The sequence below is a fragment of the Polypterus senegalus genome, chromosome 6 (genome assembly GCF_016835505.1).
Source record: "Polypterus senegalus isolate Bchr_013 chromosome 6, ASM1683550v1, whole genome shotgun sequence".
NCBI classification, from domain to species: domain Eukaryota; kingdom Metazoa; phylum Chordata; class Cladistia; order Polypteriformes; family Polypteridae; genus Polypterus; species Polypterus senegalus.
Genome location: NC_053159.1, coordinates 193,779,364 through 193,799,751, shown reverse-complemented (window position 1 = coordinate 193,799,751; position 20,388 = coordinate 193,779,364). Strand labels below are relative to the sequence as shown.

The following is a 20,388-nucleotide window of genomic DNA, read 5'->3' as shown; positions in this document are numbered from 1 at the left end:
GAATAATTTCTAAACGTTCTAAAATCTCTTCTAAATGGTCAGAACTGCCTGCTGTCCCACTTGTATGCTGTCAGTGGGTCTTTGGGTCTCTGCTAGCACTGGGACTTCTTCTTAAGCACACACTGACGCAGTCCTCGCGCCGTATCTGAATTCTAACAGGAAAGTTGTATTTCTGATTAACTTACAGGTTAAAAGGCCACCCCACTGTCTGTGACTATGAAAGACAATTCTGTTCAATTCAAATGAAGTAAACACTAACATGAGTTTAACTCGAAGCTTTAACTGTCTAACATTGGCTCGTCCAAACACGAACCGCCATTTGACGAGTGTAAAATCGAATGATATTTCAGTTCATATTCCGATGTCACAGTGCAACAAATTATAAAATACAGTTATAAGGTAGGCCGAATCTCCAAGTACGGATGCTGCGAGTTTTTTGCCGCCCCATTTAACTGGATTCTTAATTATGTTGCCCCGTCGCCTCTGACCCTTCCAATGGTCACGTTGTCCTCCGGGAGAAGCTCGGCTGTGGCCTGATAAATCGGCATGTCTCAAAGGTAAGCGGCTTGTGCCGTAGTTCCCTTCACCGGCCCGAAGTGACCACACGCCTTTTGTCAGTGAGCATGAAGACCAAACGCCTGTCTTGTGGTGTTGCAGTTTTTACGGTTTCGTTTAAGACTTGAGGCACATCATCCCACATATCGTCCCCAGTCATGTGGGCGGCTGGCAGGGGCAGCAAATCCAGCCAAATTTAATAAAGCTGTAAAAGCTCCAACTTTAAGGTCTATTTAGCTGCTCAATAAACAGTCTGAAGAGCTTTGACCCCCTTGTCAGGCAGCATTTAGGGCCTTTCAGAGTATTTATTGCATTTGTTGTGTGCCATCTTTCTCCATCATTGTGCTTTGGTGGTCTCTTGATTTTCGTGATGGCCTAAAATGATCCCACCATCCTAAATGGGTAAGGCTTGTGTGTTTGCTGAGAAGTTTGACAAATTGTGCTGTCAGATCTTTTCATTCTTTTGCTGAAAATCGCCAAGGGTGTGTGCGGGTTTAGCCAGTCTGTCTTAGGGGGTGGCACGGTTGTGTCCCCTTTGCCGAGTCCGTACTGGTTTTACCTGTTTAATAACTGGTAGTTGCTGATGCTGCCCTGCCCTACTGTCGGACTTTGTGCGTTGGTTTAGTTCACTTTCTGTGACTGATATCGGTGTGATGTTCACACTCCTCAACCAACTGATGTGCAATCGAGAAGACACACTAGTGTGCACCGTGACCGAGACACGAGCGGACACTTCTGTGTATGTACAGGAATTATCAGCAGGACGTTTATTACTTCTGGAGAGCATTTGAACCGTGACGCATGTCCGATCAGACCCGGTTTGTTACACATGAGAGAAGAAAGTGCTAGAAAGTCCTGAGAGAGGAGGCTGGGCAGGTCCCAGGAGTGTCGGGTCTGCGCTACCTGGAAGGACTAAAGGCCTTGAATTATTTTACTTTAAGCATCAGGAGATTACGAGGGCACACGACGGGCACATTCAGAGTTATGGAGACAGTCGATTACTTTCAGTTGAATTCCTCACCAAGGATGTGGCTTTGCAGGTGGAGCCGAGTTGAAGAAACATCAGAAAGTGTTCTTCACAAATTGCTCATGAGGATGGTGTGACTTTGTAAACTCCTCTTCATGGTATATTGTGGAAATGATGAGCTATTTTGGTCTCCGTGGCCATTTCTTTCAATGCTCCAACGTGCACTGGCCAAGGCCATGGTGTTCCACGTCTTGTAAAAGGGAAGATGGGCTCTCGTCTACTACCTCATTTTTATAAATGGCTTCTTCATTCATCCTGTCATCCCCATTTCAGGAACAAACTTGACTCGAGGCTGCTGGCCAACTCTTGCTTTTGACCGTACTGCCGTACTTCACAGAGGCCGCTATAACTTATTAAGTTTATTACATAGAAAGTCACCCGAAAAATCCGAGACCATCGAAGTGTGCGAACTGACGACATGAAGAATCGTCTTTGCGCCAAACTGGAATCGTCCCCACATAAATCAAAGTCATCCAGACGATCTGGATCTGCAGAATTAGATCTGGACCACCTTGTATTTGCTGCCTTCTCCCTCGCTGGGTTTGATTGGTTTCCCAAAAAGTAAGTAGGAAAGTGGCTTTGGGTGCAGCTGACTGGCCTGTTCGTGTGGGGTACTTGTAAGGACGGTCGAGGGTCTCATCTCCATCACATTGGTCATATCCAATATTGTAAATGTGAAAATACAGCTCCAGAGAACAGAAGGTGCCGGCAGTGAATCAAGACAGATGGCGTCAGAGGAAAGTGGTTGGTGCCCAGTTTCATGCCAGTGAGGTTTCAAGTTTTTCTGCATTAGCTGGCTGCTTTATCAGTTTGCTATTGTTAATCTTTGTGCTCGGCTGGCATTTGCCCGCATTGTGCCATGGTGGTTGGTTCAGTAAGTGCCAGTGCATCTGACTTAAGCAGTGGTTGATGTTTAAAAGAGGCGGTTTGTAGCAATTGTTTTGTTTTTTATCTTCATTGAATATTTTAGCTACTTGATGCCATCTTTGTTGATTTTGCTTTTGCTTGTCCTCCTGCAGTTTTTTTTTGCTCTTTCATTCCCTGTGTAGTTTTTTAGTTTGTTCCTCCATTTCTTTTTCTTCTGCCTTTGTGATGGCGCAGGTTGGCTCCATGCCCCCTCTTCAACTTTGGGAGCCTCTTGAACCCGACCCAGTCGGTCGTCCTGACCAGGATGAGCTTGGCAGATGAGGACACACACAAAGCAAGGGGAAGTGCTTTTATTAAAAACAGTCAGACAAAAGTGTCCAAAAAGTGCAATGAGAGAAAATACCAATAAATAAATACTTCAATAAAAAGAAAGGCATGAGCCCTGGTGAATGGCGTCTTTCTAAAGGGACGTCTCCTTCGCTTATCCCTGTATGGGTCCTTCTAGCCAAGGAGGTGCCAAGCCAGCAGTTCAGCCCACCTTCAGCGCTGCTCCTAGACTCTGGGTCCCAGCAGGGCACTTTGCCAAAGCCTCTGACTGCCAGGCTGGTGCCCCTGTGGTCCATGGCACCGCCCGCAGGATGCTTCTCTCTTTGGCGAGTCGCCCCAACTCCCAGGTCGCTCTGCTGGAGTGGCCATCGGTCCCCGAGTGACTTCCTCCCGGCTGTCTGCCTTCTCTGTCTCGTCTGCTCACACTGCTTCTCGCCCGTTCCTGCCTTTCTGCTCTCCTCCTTTAACCTCCGTTTGTTCTTCCATCTCCTTGTTTTCCTTCCTAGCGCTCGTGTGGGGCGTGGCACAGCTGTGCCAATCAGCGGCTGTCAAAGCCAATTTGGTTCACAGGTGATCCTGCACTACTACACCCCCACCCAAAGACCTGAGAGAGCTATTAGATTATTAGAGCCATCGATTTATTTGTTAAAAGCTCGCCCTCCGTTGACCGCGGCCTTTTATAACATGCGCTCTTTCTGGTGTTTGCACCACAGTGCGTTCGTTCATAGTCCTGAATTGCAAGTCTCATCGTAGGCTGTCATTCGCTTGTCCCTGTTGGGTGTAACGTGCAGCCAGGGCTCCTTGAGAATTCTCACAAACTGTTGGGCTCTCATTTGTTTGTCATGCCAGCTGAGTCCTGACAGTGCCTGCCTGTCCTGATGCCACTCTTCATTCATCAAAATGTCCTTTATTGTCCAGGCTGATCAAGAGAGGTTCCGGAAGAGAAAAGAGCGTTTTGGAGCTGTGCTGGACACGGTGGCCATCCTGGATGAGCAGGTAAAGCGGCTCTATCGCTGTGTCCTGCTTGGCCTTCACGGGTTTGTAAAGCTCACAGTCTACTTTTCTGTGTAGGTAAAGAAAAAGATGCGAGCGGAGCGCTTTGGGATGGCCGCCGGAGTGTACTGAATGGCTCTTCATCCCGACTGTGCTTGTGGTGCTCTTGGAGTGCCGGCCTTGTTTGGTTCGCCGATTGCTCCCGTTAAGGCTCTTTGATTTTCTTGAATCATTTGGGTTCTCGTTCTGTTGTAAACACTGTGGCCCATTTTGAGTGGGGATGTCACAAAATAAAGGAGTGTGCAAAGTCTTTCACATTTTCATTTCCATCTGCGTTACAGAAGTGAGGCGCTATGACAAAGCGAAGACGCCAGAGTGCCCATTCTGTCCAAAAGTCGTACCTTCTAATGCCAGTGAGGCACACAAGGATTCAGAGGTCTGCTTGTGTCATTAACGCCACCGTGCAGCTCAGTAGGCCGAGGGTGAAACTGGTGACGTGTTGATTGAGGACAATAAGAAGATAATTCTGAGGACAGCGGGCTGCTCAGCTGATGGTGGCCAACTGCCATCCCTTCTCGAGGCTGTGCCCACATTCCCAGTGTCCGTCTCTAGATTTGTGTAAAATCTCGCCGCACAGTCCTGTTTTACATGTCGCTGAGACCAGCACTGCTTCACAAGGCTGTGACGCCACACAGCACAGCAGGACATGCACACAGTTTGGGCACCATGTCACTACTGGTGACGGACAGCACCGAGGACCCTCCGGTCGTTCTTTGTGGCGTTTGCTTTGATTATCCTGGCCATTCGAATAACTTTCTGTCTTTGTGTGCTGTTTAATGCACTTGTAACTCCATATTTTATGCTGAAGTTGTCTTGGCACAGTTAAAAGATTCACGAGTGTAGGGGTCTTTGTAGCCTCTGACCTGCCCACCTTTCACACAGTGGAGTTCCCCACTTGCTTTCTGAGAGGGGCTGCCAGTCAATCCTTCACAAAGAACACTCACACTGAGCCCATGCCAAACATGCCTCCTCTCGGCTGCCAGCTGTGCCAGAGCTCACCTGAGGTGCCCACCCAAGGAGCTCAGCGGGACCACATCATCCACAAAAAGCAGGCGGGCGGCCCTAGAAGTTCTGTCCATAAAAACGCTGACTGAAACTGGTGACAGAGGAGTGTCGCCTGCCTGTCTGCCTGTCTTTGAGTTTGGCTTTGCTGCGTTTTGCCGTGTTGTCCGTTTCCTCCCTTCATGTCCACATGCTGTGGATTTCCTAAGTTGGTCTCAAGTGTGATTTATGTGCTCTTATTTTTATTCTGGATCTTCATTGTTTGATATTTTAAACTTGTTTTCTAGTTATTTATACATACAGTATCTGTTTTTTCCATTTTGATGCCATTTGTCTTGTTAGTCCATTTTTTTTCTCTCAATTCCTTGGTGGTTTTTGTCTTTTTAGACCCGATTTACATCAGATATTTCATGTTTATAATTTCTCACTTCCTCTGTCAGACCAGGCGCTGCTCTTGACATTTCGGCCCACTACGCCATCCCCACTAAATAACAAACTTTCTGAAATCGACTGACTTTAGCAAACCGAGCCGCTCTGGTCCGTGACTTCCATGGATGGATGCAGTTGAGGATTCTCTTGATGGTTTGATTTTATATCTCGTCCATTATGCTTGAGAGGAGGTGGCGATGCGGGGACACCTCTAGGCTTCTGATATGAGGCCTTAAATCTGAGAGTAAGCCATGTTCTGTCGCTCTTCAGTCCTAATTACGAGCCAACTCTCTAACTGCTGGGTGAGCTCCTGCTGTCGCTGTGGTAAAGCTTGGCCTCCCTGACCCTGTGTATTTTCTGCCCATTGTTTCATCATCGTACGTTTCATTGCCCCAGCGTTCAGATGGGTTCATGTGCAGGGCCTCGTGTCACACCCTTCGATCTTTGTTGTGGACCATCAGAGCTGCAGGTTCACCAGTCGGCATGGACTGAGAATACTGGACTCAATAAAGTGACTCCTTACACGGCACACTTTGAAAGCTTTTTCAGATCTAAGGATAAAGTATGAATCCCTTAAGCTTTATTACGAACAGTCTCATTGTCATCCATTTTGTTTCCACAGGGTAGGTCGTCCCCCACTTTTCTCCTAGCGGGTTGTGCCTTGTACTCCTCTGAGGGGCATTCAGACTGCACACCCAACCATCCCTTGATCTTCTCCAAGGCCTTCACTCTGGTATGTAGACTGAGCCCACCTCTCTCTTCAGTCCGCTGTACTCCCGTTCTCATTGTTTCCATCACAGCCCAGCACTGGTGAGCCATGGGCTTGTAGATGGACTGTGAACGATGTTGTGAATTGGCGAGACTTTGCCCCACTTAACACCATACTTCAGTACAACATTCATAAAGATGCTGCTGTTGCTTGGTCTGTGTCACGGTCACCTCATAACAAAGACCCCGAGGCACTTCGTCACTTGCACGTGGGGCAGCAGCTCACGCGTTACTGATGGGAATATGCTGCATTCTTCTGGGAGAGGATAATAACATTTGATTTCTGATTGCCAAGTGCAACACACTCTGCTGTGAACTGCTGCACTGGGCACCATAGATCAGTGGCCAAGAGGCAAACGTCACAAAAAACAAAAGGCAGAATTGCCCCCCTCAGACTGGATATCCTTCAGTCTCCACCTGTGTCTTGAAGTCCTGTCCATGAAAATCCACAGCAGGAGAAGAGAGGAGTCGCATCCTTGGCAGAGTCTCGTGCCCACGTTGAATGGTCTTGATAGGGAGTATGCCAACAGGCATCTTACTCCGCAAGTGCGCTGACCAAGCGGCCGTGTCCTCTTCATAATACCACATGGCACACAGTCCTAAGCTGTAAGTGTGGCTTGGACAACTCCCATGAGTCTTCATATGTTTGTATAGCCGGTCCGCCATTCCACAGAATCGTCATTGGAGTCTCCGTTGCACTAACCCAGCAAAGGCTTTTCAGGGGAGGCCGAGGATCGTGACCACTCGTATTTAGGCGCACCTTTTTGACCCCAAACTGCCACCCCCGTTTTATACAATACAATTTCTTTTTGTTTATCCCCAAATCACACAAGAAGTGCTGCAGTGAGCTTTAGCAGACCCTGCCTCCTGACAGCCCCCCAGCCTTGACTTTCTAAGCCAGGGGTCCTCAATCACAGTCCTGGAGGGCCGCAGTGGCTGCAGGTTTTTAGTTTCCTAATTAGAAAGCCATCCATGTTGATAATGAGACTTGGGACTGAACTGTTTGGCCTGTTAATGCTGTCATTCATTTAAGAGCAAATTGAATTGCACTGTAGGGTTTCCTTCTGTGAGAACGTTAGCCCCGTGTTTAGTGGACCGGAACAGATTTCAACCTAATGGCCCTTCCAGTTCTCCTCTCATCCATTTCTTATCACCGATACTTCATGGTAAGCACGTGAGCTGGAGGGCTGCTGGTTTACTGGTTATCGGCATCACATGTCTGACTAAGAAAACAGGCAACAATTAAAACTTAAATGCAGCTGCTAAAATCTAAAATGGGCAATTAAGAATTCTGAATGGCAACAGGCAAGAGAACTGAAATTAAACCACATTGCTTTAGGGGGATGTGAAAGGGTTCTGATGAAGAAATCGGTTAAAGTGAAAACCTGCAGCCATAGCAGACCTCCAGGGTCCTCATGCATAACGAACGTCCTGCGTAGAACTCTCACTAAAACGTGACGTACGGACAAAAGCGGAAATGTGTGTACGCACAAGAAAATCCAGACGCGTAAATCTGTGCGTACGCCAACTTCCACGTTCTTCCGCTCCAGAAATCCCGGCCAGCGTGAAAAGTAACGCTGCTATCCTCCCCAACTTCTCCCAGAATTACGCCTCTTTGAATATGCAAATCAATATAAATAGCCCTTAAGCTCAGCCTTCTGTGAAAAGACAACAGCAAAAGTATGAGGGAACATAGAAGAATTTCAGTGAATACCAAGTGGAGGTAAAGAAAAACGTACTATTTGTTCATTTAAACAGTGGAATAATCAACAAAAAAAAAAATTGATTGAGTGACATAGTGTGTCGGAGAAACTCAAAAGCTCCAGTTGACAAAGTCACACAGTGCCTGAAATAAAAAAAGTTGTCAGATATCAAAGTCGCCGTGAAAAGGGGAGTCGTAGCCCACCATCTGAGTGTCCATATGAAAGAGTAGCTTTTACCCACGACTTCGTCTGCGCGGGACTCTGTTTTAATATCCTTTTTTTTTCCTGAAATATATATATATATATATATATATAAATATATGAAGTTATAGTTATTGCCCGTGACTTTCTTTGCGTGGAACTTCTGACGCCGTGGGAGTGTAAATATTTAATTGCTTTTTAGAGGATTTCCTTATAAACAATAGTTTTTGTTTCTGCATTGGACGGCACTTATATTACCAGGCTCGTGGGCGAACTTAGGCGTGAGCAAGCCATGTAAAACTGACCTTGTGAGAAACAATCTTCCCTTAAATTTACGCCAGTGTATTTCAAAGTTTGGCCCTGAGACTTGCTTATCGTCATGGCGAAGCATACTTTGAGGGGGTTGCAGTCTCTTAAAGTCAAAGGGGGGGTCATTGGATGTTCGAGGAATGCACGGCACAAACACTTTTTCTCGTTGAGCACACCAAGTGAAAATAATGGCTTCGATTTTAAATCTTTGACTTGCAGTGTAGTGCCATTACACAGTTTCGGTGGTTTTAAATTCCGAAGGAACATTACGGGTGTGCCTTTCCGCAGAGTAAGCCTATGGTATGGAAAACCCGGTGGTTTAAGGGAATTTAAAAACTCTACCGGATAGTTAACGGCTTCATCTGCATTACAGACAGTGTCTATCGACTTGTAGACCATTTGTTCTCCCTCAAAGGACTTCAGCAACATGTCATTAATGAATGCAGCTTGATCGTTTTTTGGAGTCACAATGGCCTGTTCACAAAATCATTCTATAGGCTTATTCTGTATTTGAGCAATGCCTGGATAAATGTGATCTATCAGTTATCATTTATAGACCGATGTGCATAGCATCAGGTCGCTCACGCAAATGATGCACGGCAGTCGCTCACTTTACCCTCTGGCAGAAACGGAAACATCCCCTTCCTCATTCCACGCATGCACGCCGTGTCGTTCGCCCCTCTTCTCAGTGGCAAGAGAACGGATATAGTTGACGCCTCCCAATTCACCCCCTTAGGGATGGAATTTCAAAAAATCTGTCAAAATTTCGGCTCTGTAGGTCCAGCGGTTTGGTCTGTGCGTTGTCAATCAGCCATGGAACTGTTTTTATATAGATAGATAGATTGATTATTAGGGTACAGAGAAAAAAATAAATAGGGACACAGTGGGGGGGGAAAAAGCACGAAATGTCAACTTTTAATCTCAATTTCCACTTTAATCACGTAGTTTGTTTTGTCATTAAAGTAGAACATCATAAACCATCTTTAAATCGTTTAATTAACCAGTTTCTCAAATCCCGTCGTAACTTAAGTCGCATGTTAAATGCTTTGTTTTCTATTTGATCATCTATGTGCTCTGTGTGTGTCAATCACTACGTGGTTCTTAAAGCGACTTTCTCCTCCTCCAACAGGACACAGAATCCATGACATTCGTGATATTACAGTTCTCTGAATAACTAATATACTGAGATGTATACGTGATGTCATTTTCATGATGATAGGAGTTAAAGCACGTTATTAAACATGGGCACACGGTGGCGCAGTGATTGTTCCTGTCTCCTGCAAGATGCTTGCTGCGCCGTGCGTGACCTTCGATGAAATACTTTATTGTAGCAGGTCTGTCTCTCTCAGACGTACTAACCTCCAATTCTTGTCCTTCCTTTTCTTCCTCCAAATACCCAATCACCCCACAATCAGCTCTGTAACAGACGTTAAGCCATCTGTAAGCTTATAATGCTGATTCTTCAAAACTTTTAAGGAACATTGAAATATCTTCGTAGTAACGTGTTGAATTATTCCATCCTCTATCCTTCCAGTGTCACGTCGGCAAGAATACAGTGTGAGGGTAGGATCAAACTGTGAACGGAGCGCCAGATCAACGCTAGCACAGCGACACCGTGTAGTTAGTTTTATCTATATAATATAATCAACATATTTTGCTGCATTTCATCTTACAAATGATCTCATCATCATCTGTAAATATGTGCTTTATAAAGTGGCTCAGGTTGTGTGATATTCTAACTGTAGTTTCCAGTGAGGTGATTGTACTCCTAAGTCCTCACAGGTCTACGAGGAGCACTTGATGGCTGACTGAGTGTGTTTAGAGTTCTTGGGATGAAACTGTTTGTGAACCGCGAGGTCCGTACAGGAAAGGCTCTGAAGTGTTTCTCGTATGGGAGCAGTTCAAATAGACAGTGTGCATGGCTGAGGTAGCGTGTGCTTGATGCTGTATCCCAATAATTCTCTTTCCGATCAGCTGCTCTGATTCCCACTCCGATACAGTGATATAAATACTCCGAGTGCTGCAGTGAGACTAATATGGAGAAAGATGATGTGCTGTGGCAACACCTAACGGGAGCAGCTGAAAGAAGAAGGTGCAGTGAGAGTAACAACGCTAAAGCAGTTCTGGTATTTAGAATAGTTTGGCCAATCTGTGCCCATTGTATTGTTACAGGTTAGTTACAATCCGATCATTAAACTAATAAACAATATGCAGTTAATTTCAGTGTATTTATAAAGCCGCAGCAGGGATGTGCATCTAAAAAAGAAAGAGAAACCACACAGGAAGAGTAGCGCTGCTTTGACGCTGGGCGCCGCCAGTCTGCAAACCAAACGGAGAACTTGTGTACGCCAAGGTATGAGCTACCGTGGAGATGTGCGTGGCTTTATGGCAAGTTTCGGTTTTATACATCGCGATTTGAACGTGGAAACGGGAGTACACAACATTTCTGTGCATACACACCGTTTATACATGAGGCCCCAGGACTGTAAGTGAGGACCTCTGATCCACAAATGAACTCAAACTTGTCTTTGATGGATAAAGTCACTAAGAAGGCATAGAGTTAAACCCCAACTTTCATTATCAGCAAGGAATGAGCTCTAATGTAGGACACTGGCTGGAATGAAAACCCGTAGCCACTGTGGCTCTCCAGGACTGGGATTTAGGACCCCTGCTCTAAGAAGACAAGGAAAAAAAAAAACCCTATTAGGGGGAAAAAATGGAAGAAACCTCTGGAAAGGCAGTTCAGAGAGACCCCTTTCCAGGTAGGCTGGGCGTGCAGTGGGTGTCAAAAAGAAAAAGGGAGTCAATACAACACAGAACACAAGTCATCCTCAATATAACAATAAAAATATTACAAGAATGGAACAGAATTTAACAGTAGTTGATATCCCATAATATGATTTGGATTTGTTTAGAGTCCTTGAGACCTCAGCCATCACGCTGTCTCCCCCTATTGGCCATTCCACAGCTGATTCAGCGCTGCGCCAGCCAATCCGATGAAAGGACCCCTCTACTCGATGATTAATGTGCTCCTCCATCAGGGATGACTTTATCTTAGGCTGGCAGACAACTTGGCAGGTGGGCAGGGGCACCAGAAGAAGGGAGGGGTCAGTAACAAATCAGAGCTGTCATGTGACTTGTGTTTTAGTGCTAATGACAGTCTGCACAGTTAATCAGCAGCTCTAGTCAGGGTGTGCTAAACTGAAGTCGTGAGTCTACAGCCTGAGACCAAAGGGGCATCTCTTATAGTAGCAGGCAGACCACCACACAGTTTAGGGGGTCCTGTAACTAAAAGCTCGACCTCCTACTGTTATTTTAGTAATCCTTGTTATCCAAAGCAGAGCAGCATCTTGAGATCTTAATGTGCGCTCAGGTTTGTAAGTCGTGATAAGTTCAGACAAGTAAGCCGGACCTCCGCCATTTAATGCTTTATATGTTAAAAGGAGGATTTAGAAATCTGCCCTAAACTTAACTGGGCGCCAGTGTGAGGATTTAAGAACTGGAGTTATGTGTTCGTATTTTCTAGTTCTTGTAATAATTCTTGCAGCCGCATTTTTATTAACTGGAGGCTGAATAAAGAACAGTCTGAATATCCAGTGAACACCGCATTGCAGTCGACAGTCCTACTAGAGACAAATGTAGGAATGAATTTCTCAGAATCCTGTTTATTTAGAATGCGCCTTCATTTCCCAACATTTAAGATGGAAGAAACCTGATTTGAACAACTCTGATATGTGCGCTTTAAATGACCTGCTAGAGTCAAAGAGAACTCTGAGATTCCGGGCTGATTCAGTACAATTAACGGGAATTCCAACAAAATGTGACCACCACCTCCCCATTACTGAGAACATCCTGGCTGACATGCCACCTGCCCTTCTTGACTCTCTTGATGCCATCTGCATGTCATTCTCGGGTCTGGAGCTCCTCCTCTTTTTGTCGGCTCGACTGCTGATGTCCACCCTCCGGTCTGAAGGTTGCAGCCATGAAAGACACCAGCATCCTCTTGTCCACAGCTCCTTGCAGCTGTCTCTGCTACTGAGACCTTGAATTCGGCCCATTGGCCTGTGTATGCCGGACCTCTTCTGAGAGACTCCTCGAGTTGGCCTTTCATTCACCTAAGCCAGGGTGTCCACAGCTAGCACAGAAGTCCAGTGATGATTCACCTCTGATTCCTACCAGGCATCTCTGCCACCCCCTCAACTCTCATGAGCACCAACTGCATCGTCTCTGAAGTGTGTGAACACTTGATAAGGTGCCTAGTTTATACACACATGCCACCCAGTCACATTAACGAAAGACACGTGACCACCATCTTGTATACCAAGTACTGAATGTGGCACCAAGCTGGGGACTTCTGAGTATCTGCACAGACACCTATGAACCTTTTAGTGGTCGCTCCACGTCCTCATTCTGGCTAGCGGTCACGAACTCTGGCCTGAGAATGAATGAATGTGACGGCAGAAGGACTGACTGACAAGAGGAGACCATTTCGGTCATTTGTGGCTCGTTTGTTTAGCTAATGGCTCAGCTGTCCCAACATCTCCTCCAGACCCTTCTTAAAGGTTGTCAGAGTCTCTTCTTCCTGGCTTCAGTCCTAAACGCATCTCCTCTTCATTTCCACTGCTGTCCTTCCTCGGGTAGGTCACTCTCCCTTTAGCTGATGGAATTCTTCAGGATCCACTCCAGTTAGTTGCCTTTGAGGATTTTGAAGTCCTGGTTTAGGTCCCCACGTGGTCTTCTCTGAGGGACTCCACTGATGACAATGCTCTTCTTTTCTGTGCTGTGCTGGTTAACCATCTTGAGCTCCAGTTTGGCTGGTGACCTCTGATGCCCACAGCTTCTAGTTTTGGAATTCATCTTGCGGTTGTAAAGGTTTGGCTTGTCGTGATGTTCCTCTGATAAGCCCGCGCCGCCTGTTGGATTGTATTGCATGTTATTTTCAGGTACTTTCCAAATGTATTTTATTTTAGGTTCCATGGTTTTGCATGGCACAGAAGTATGACGTTGTGACTGAAATGAGGTTCTAGTGCAGTGTTACAGGATGGATGGGAGGATCTCAGAGGTGAGCTGCGCTGCTGTTTCTTCAGATCAGTGTTGAGATCATCTGCTCTGTAGATAACTGAAGGTCATGACGAGACCTCGAGATGTCCGCTCCTCAGTTGCATCTGGCCAGCACACTGGTATGAGCTTCTTGGACATTCATTTCCATTAACCTTAAACCCGACTCCTTTGCGGCTCATCTCTTCTTTCCATAAGGTTGGTCCCCATTTAGCCAGCTGAGCATTTGTGAGGTCAGGTAGTGACGTTGGATGAGGAGACCCAATTCATCTTAAAGGAGTTCATTAGGGTTGAGGTCAGGCTTCTGTGCAGGCCCCTCGTCTTCCTCATTGTCTTTATGGACCTGGCTTTGTGCACAGGGGCAGAGTCCTGCCAGGACACCATCGGGCCTTCCGCTAACTGAAGCTCACAATTGTCTCTGTGGCATTAATGGGACCCTCCACTTGAACACAATGGCCTACCCCGAGCCCTGCTGTAATTCGTCCTGTTCCCCAAACTTCACTGTATGCCCCGTGCAGTCTGGAGGTTGGTGTTCTGCCAGCCTCCTCAACCCCAGACTGGTCCGTCACACTCGCAGATACTGGAGCAGGATTCATCATTCCACCAAACACGTCTCTACTGTTCCAGAACCTATTGGTGGGCATTGTGCTTGATGCCACTCCTGTCGACACTTGGCATTGAACCTAGAGAGCTTGGGCTCGGCCACGGAAACCCAATTCGTGAAGCCCCTGATGCACGGGCCTTGCGTTGACGCGGCTTCCAGAGGTGAGGTGGTTTAGGACTGTGTGGCGAGTGGTGGCCGTTTATGTGCTTCAGCACTCGCTGGCCCCACACTGTCACTTTAGGTGGTCTACCACTTTGTGGCTGATCTGCTGTTGCTTCTTCCATTTGACCTCCAAAGATGTGGGAGAGCAGAAATTCCACATCGTGACTTGTGTCACAGATGGCAGTGCCACGTTTAAAGTCCCAGAGCTCTTCAGTTTGACCCGGTGTTTGTCAATGGAAGTTGCCTGGCTGTTTCCTGATTCAAAGTTCCAGCTGACAATGACACACCTGACCCTTTGGCCATTTAGTGTTTAAAGGTGTAATTGACCTCCATTGTCCTTAACCGGTCACTCTAGCGTGGACAATGTGACCTGGTGACCACCTTAAACTTCCAAAGCAGGCCAGGCTTTTAGCTATGGGGCACCCAAACTCTACCCGCTTTGGGATAACCGGTGACTGTTGGCGCTCTTGCCCACTTCCAGTGCTGCTTGTTCATCGTGCTGCCTCTCTTTGCTTTGCCGCCACTAAATCTTCTCCTTTTTCTTTCTCTTCTCGGTCTCTGTGGTGGCATTGGGAGCGGGCGTCTCATTACACACCGTTTTCAGACATCTTCTAGCCAGATGGCCTCGTCCTCGCTGTGACCCGCTATGTTTCTATGTATGCGGCTGACTGGCCGGCGTGTTTTGTTTTTTTTTTCGTGCGTCTTGCTGCCCTTTGTTTGTTTTCCACTCCTTCATCTTTATAGAGCTGTGCCTTCGTAATCTTCACGTAGCGCCCCGAGTGCCAACTACGCCCGAGCTGCACAACAGCCTTCACACCAAAGGTGTGTCAGCACCTGTACCTCCACGGAGGACGGCCACGCCAGGCTCCCACATTCTGCCAGTGGAGAAGGCTGACTAATTGGTGGAGGTGGGCGCTGTAAGTGATCCTGTGTTTCCGATTCCTCCAGCAGAGACATTCCGTGTCCGCTGCACATTCTGATGACTCTGGCGGACGAGTAAATCTACACGCCTTGTAAAATTGTAGCACGTAGTGCACTTGGCAGTTAAAGGAGCTCTGTGCGCCCGTATCCCTGGCCAAGGAGCAGCATGCCATGCCAGGTATCTCCTCTTCTGCGTCACTGCGGACTTGCTGAAATCCATCAGCCGCCCTCCACATCCGTTTCCACTCACGTGGATTTTTCTGTCTCTCTCTCGCCCGCCGCTCGTGAGAGTTAACTGGCCCGGCCTTGTGAGGCCTGGTGTGAGCTGGGAGAGGCACCGACACGAAGGCATCTGCTCAGGTGCCGCTTTAATTGCCAGATGGTAAAATACGCGCAGGGTGACCTTTTGCTCTGCCTGCTCACATGGGTGAAGAAGATCGTGTGCTAATCCCCGCTAATCGCGGCCAAAGTCCAGAATCTGCTGCCTGCGCTCTTGGAAGCCTGCACTTGCACGCCGGGCCGCGGATCGATGGCTCGCTGCTGCTGGCTGCTCTCCAGTTCCACTCAGGCTGGCATCAATGGCCGTTTCCTCCAGCGCAGGGCGCACCGTGGCAGTGGCGGCTATGGCGACTATGGATGCGTGCGGGCACACAGGTGGCTAATGCCGCAGCATGGAGGGAGCGCGGTCACGGCACATACTTCCTGATGATGCGGAACGTCTTGTCTGCTCCATCCATTTGTGAAGTTTTCATTGGCAGCTCGGAGCAAACTGAAGTACGACGGCTTTTGCCTCCAAGTGTGTGTCAGCGGTGACCGCTTGAGTTTACGCACAGATTGTTGTTTCTCGCCCGATGGGCATCGTGGCCCAAGGGGAGTTGGGCATGTGCAGTGGCATCTTTTGAGGTGGCCATTTTCTACACTGGTGCTGCTCCAGATTTACAATTTTATTTTGTGTCATTCCACTTACCAGCCGAGGGCACTTTACAAAAATGATAAACTAGAGACAAAAAAATCAAAGTGACAACAACACCAAACAGAATGAAGCAGAAAGAAACCAAATACACAAGCTGAGGGGCGTGGAGGTGACGAGTGGCACAAGGGTGCCCGGCGTGTAGCTTAGTGCCAACTGCAGGAGAGGAGCACAGGCAGCCTGGCAGTGAAACGTAGATGCTATGCCACGGCTCATTCTGGGGCAGGTGTGACATGACAGGATTGCCACTTCTGTAGCTAGGCCCATTTTTAGGTTTGGGACGAAGTTTCCCCAGCAGAGGTTACCGCGTGGTTTTATGGACGGATGCCATGATGGGCTGCCATGGGCACAATGAAGCCTTTTTACATTTTAAAAGAACCTTTTGCCTGTAGTGGGTCCTTCTGCCCCCCAATGCCACCTCTGTCAAAGCCTGATGGTGCCACCCCGGGCTTGTGTTCAGGCTGGTTAGTGATGTGACATGAAGGTCCTACTCGTCAGCTGGAAGGGGCGTCTGGGTTACCGACTGGGACCCCGGTGTCCGGTGGCCATGTTTCAGCTCTTTGTGCACTCGGCTGCTCCCGTTGACTCCTCTCTTTATCGCTTATCGTCGTCCGTGGAGGGTGAAGCCACCACCCGTGTGTTTCAAAGGACCCAGGGGGATGCCTTCTGCCCACCTGTACGCTTTTGCTGGCATTCAGATGTGAAGCCACGACCCTGCCTGCCCTGTCTCGTCCCATGTCGTGTGCCCACGTCTGCCAGCTCCCAGTGTGCTCCTGGTGCCTTTCTTGGCTCAGAACATCCCTCCTGCGCTCGGCTGTCCCGCTGAACGTTGTGACTGCAGGTTTGTCTCGGATGTTGGCGCTCCGGCACGCGGGAAGCAGGATGCTTCTGCTTGTCCAGACAGGATAGACGCGGCCGCTGGGGAGGCATTCGTCCACAATTTATGTCAGCCGCTGATTGCTCCCGCGCGCATGCTTTACTACCGGAGAGCTTCATAAAGGCGTGTAGAAAAGGAACGCTCCCGTCCAGCCGGCGTGATGGATGGCGCCTCCCGTGGGACGCGGTCTTCTCGACGGCTGACATCTTGTTAGAGTGAATTATTGACTTGCCATATTGCAGCAGCTTGGCTCTAATTTATCACTTAATGGACTCGGAAGGAGAGGCCAGGCCGGCTAAGTGAAAAAGCACGCCCAGCGCCGGCCGAGCTGCCATAACAAGTCCCAGGGCTCGGCCCGAGCCAGCGCCCGACACTAATTGATTTATTGAGACGGCTTTTAGTGACCACGCAGAGGAGGCGCCGGGCACTTTACTCTGCTCATGCTGTGACTGCAAGTGGCAAGGATGACGTGTGCCCACCCGGGTACCAGCCTGCAGGGTTCTCCATCACTTGCAGCATTTTCTCTCATGTCCTGTGACACTCCTAGACGCACAGGTTGTCACCGTCACACCATGAGTGGCATCAGACTGTGTAGCTCCTAGATATTAAACCCCTGCCTGGCATAGCTCCGTACCCTGGGCTGGTCTCCTGCTGTTTCTGATCTGGTTTTGTTTTGTGGTGCCAATCTGGATCTGCCCACCGCCCCCCAACACTTGGCAAAGTGGAGTTAGTTTGGCTGCTTTTCTGTTTTGATGCTTTGTGTTTTTGTTTCATTTGGCCATTGAAGCCAAGGCTGTTCACCTTTGGCACTTAGTGCCAATTGCACCCGTGTCCCCTCTTTGTTGACATCACTAGTGAATGATAATTGAGAAAACTCAAAATGGAGGCCCCTGCCGTGTGGCCAAACTGGAAATGAGCCTCGGTGCCCTCAGAAAGAGAGCAGAGAAAGGCCATCGAAGTGAGGGGGATGGCACACTTGTATGAGAAGTGCTGGCACCACTGGGCCGATACAAAGGACAAATGGTGACAGGAGTGCCACTGACAGAAGGAGCCGGTCACAAGTGGCCATGCCAGAGCTCCAAGACACTCTTGAAGGTGCCATTGCAGTGCCTCCTGTACTTTGGTGAGTGGCAGCAATCCAGGCAGGTGCCACAGGTGACACTTGCCCATGCCAAAGAGCCTATACAGCAATTGTCGGCCCCAGGCCAGTTTAGGTGAATGACCAGCCCGATGTGGAATGGCATCTCGAAGGCCACCCCTGGCCAGTTGGCATGAAGCTGTTTGGTGCCCACAGTTCAGTGCAGTTCTCTGCCAATGTTACTTTTTCCCTGGCTGATAGGGCAGATGCAGCATTAGCAGTTGAGGCGGAGGGTCACTTAGAAAGGCACTATATACACCGGTGCCCACAAACCACTGACAATGAACAAGAGAAGGCCAAACGTTTGCTGGCATTGCATTCTTTATTGTGCTTTCATCAATACAACTTGAGAGAGTTAGGAAGGAACTGGCGGCAAGGCGGGCAGGCGCTGGCAAGCAAACGGAACTGGGAGCAGCTGGCATAAGGCAAAGGCCGCTCTGCACTTGCCCTGAGTCGTGGTCTCTGTGCCAAGCGCTGGGGTCAGTCAGTCAGTCAGTCTGTCTGTGTGTGGGCACCATGGCTGGCTGAGGGAACTGGGCCATGGCACTCGCCAGTGTTGATCCATACAGCGCCGTGCAAAGCAGGAAGAGAGCGAGCATGCCTCCGCCACTACACGCTGGAGCCACGCGCCCACCGCCACGGCTGTCCACCCGCCTGCCTGCCCGCTCTCGGGTCTCTTGCAGCTCTGCTTTCCCCGGGCTTCTTACAGATTTGTGGCAGCAGTCAGTGTGTGAGAGTTGAACATGGGATCGAGTGGCCCGGACTCGTAGGGGACAGACCGCGAGTCCGGTGGCCGAGGCTTTGCTCGAGTTTTCTCCAGGCCCAGCCAGGGAAGCGCAAAGTTTGCCGACGTGAGAAACGTAGCAGCGGTGGCGCCCGCCTCAGGAGCAGCCGCAGCGGTCCACCACCATCGCCGGGATCTTCCCGTAGATGATCTGCTCCTTGCCATTGAAGTAGAGCATGTTGATGGGCGACATCTTAGTGGGGGTGCAGCAGGGCCCCACGGAGCCCCTGGGGTTGGTGTTGTGGACCACGTGGGAGTGCGGGAACTTCTGCAGGTGCCCAGACTCGCACTCGCCCGAGCAGTAGTTGGCTTTGTATCGCTTGGGGGCGATGATCCAGTCCCAGCCAAAGGCCTCGAAGTCCACGGTCAGCGGGTAGCGGCAGCAGTGAAATTCGGACGAGTGCTCGTCGCAGTCCAGGCCCGCGTCCCTCCTCAGCCGCTTGGGGGCCTCGGCGATCTTCACCTCCAGGAATGGTTGCTGCAGGGAGAAGGAAAGGCGAGAGTTAAGGGTGGCCTGGTGGGGCGCCGGCTGAGGTCCACCGTCTCGGGACCCGCGTACTCCCCTGGAGCCTCTCCTGGCAGCCTCAGAGCCAAGGCAGGAATGACTCCTGCCAGCTCCAGGCCGGGAAGTGATCCTGAAAAGCTGTGCCAGCCACCCACTAATAAATGGCTTTCACCAAAGCCTTTTTCGTACTTACCAAGCCCTCCTCGCCGGCAGCAGGGGTGGTCACTGCCAGGTCCTTCCCAGAAGGGTCCAGCGCATTGATTTCTACCCCCCAGTTGGTCTCGGGTTGCCGCAGCCAGAACTGCAGCACCTGCTTGAAGTCGACGCTTTGCCAAGCGCTGCTCCCCGGGGTGACGTCCAGCTTTAGGGAGCGAATGCGGATGTGGTGGGTGGCGTCCGGGCCCACGGCGGGCTTCAGGCGGAGGATCTGCAGCACCACGGTCAGCGGCTCCAGCGAGGGGCGCAGGTGTACCCAGAGTTGTGCCTTCACGATGCGGCTGGGCTGCACCTTGGGGCTCAGGGTGAACAAGCAGCAGGTGGGCTTGCCCTCCATCTGGACCACCGGATCAGCTTAAAAAAAACAAACCCAAGAGATGCCAGCTGTTAGCACCTGCTGACAACCTGGCACGCACTCGCTCCCACCTACCCACCCAAACCCCAGGCGCCACTCACGTTCTGTGCCCATGACGATGATGCTCTCCGTGGTCGCGTGGAAGTCGTCCTCCTCCACCCCGACGTCACTGCCGTCGTCCCCCAGCACGTCGTACTGGTCGAGCAGCTGCAGCAGTGGCGGCGCTTTGGGCAGCAGCTGCTTGACGGCGTCCCGGCTGATGTTGGGCGGCTGCTTGAGGCGCAGTTTGCTCAGAATCTGCGTCTTGATGGCCTCGAGCCGCAGGTGTCGCGAGTGGTTGCGGAAGGTGCAGGACGAGCAGGGCTCGCCGGGCTCTTCGGACTTGGGGGCCACGTCGGCGCCCCCGGGCAAGCTGAGCGCCAGCAGCACGAGCAGCGCGGGGTCCCACATCGCCATGTCTCTCTGTCATGGGCGTCCTGCGGGACGGCCGCGCCTTTTATACACCTCGGCGAGCGCGTCGTCGTCCAAGTCCAGCCATTATTGGACGGGCGGGACCA

The 20,388-nt window shown here is 49.7% G+C and overlaps 2 protein-coding genes across 3 annotated transcripts in view; one reads left to right on the top strand and one right to left on the bottom strand.

Annotated features, from left to right (window-relative positions):
* LOC120530610 (SAP domain-containing ribonucleoprotein-like) overlaps positions 1-5,010 on the top strand; it is a 55,945-nt gene extending 50,935 nt beyond the window's left edge. Inside the window, exons 13-14 of one of the 2 annotated variants that reach the window (XM_039755033.1) lie at positions 3,695-3,772; positions 3,848-5,010. In XM_039755033.1, the coding sequence (XP_039610967.1) occupies positions 3,695-3,772; positions 3,848-3,901 (132 nt within the window). In that variant the 3' untranslated portion in view covers positions 3,902-5,010. Of the gene's footprint in view, positions 1-3,694; positions 3,773-3,847 lie in introns of those variants that run through there. The other variant, XM_039755034.1, reaches the window with a different exon arrangement.
* Positions 5,011-18,279: 13,269 nt separating this feature from the next.
* Positions 18,280-20,321, bottom strand: mstnb (myostatin b). Its single transcript, XM_039757897.1, has 3 exons — positions 19,933-20,321; positions 19,454-19,830; positions 18,280-19,233 (listed from the first exon to the last, which is right to left on the bottom strand). The coding sequence occupies exons 1-3, from the start codon at positions 20,285-20,287 to the stop codon at positions 18,853-18,855; spliced, it is 1,113 nt and encodes a 370-aa protein (XP_039613831.1). The 5' UTR covers positions 20,288-20,321; the 3' UTR covers positions 18,280-18,852.
* Positions 20,322-20,388: the final 67 nt, after the last annotated feature.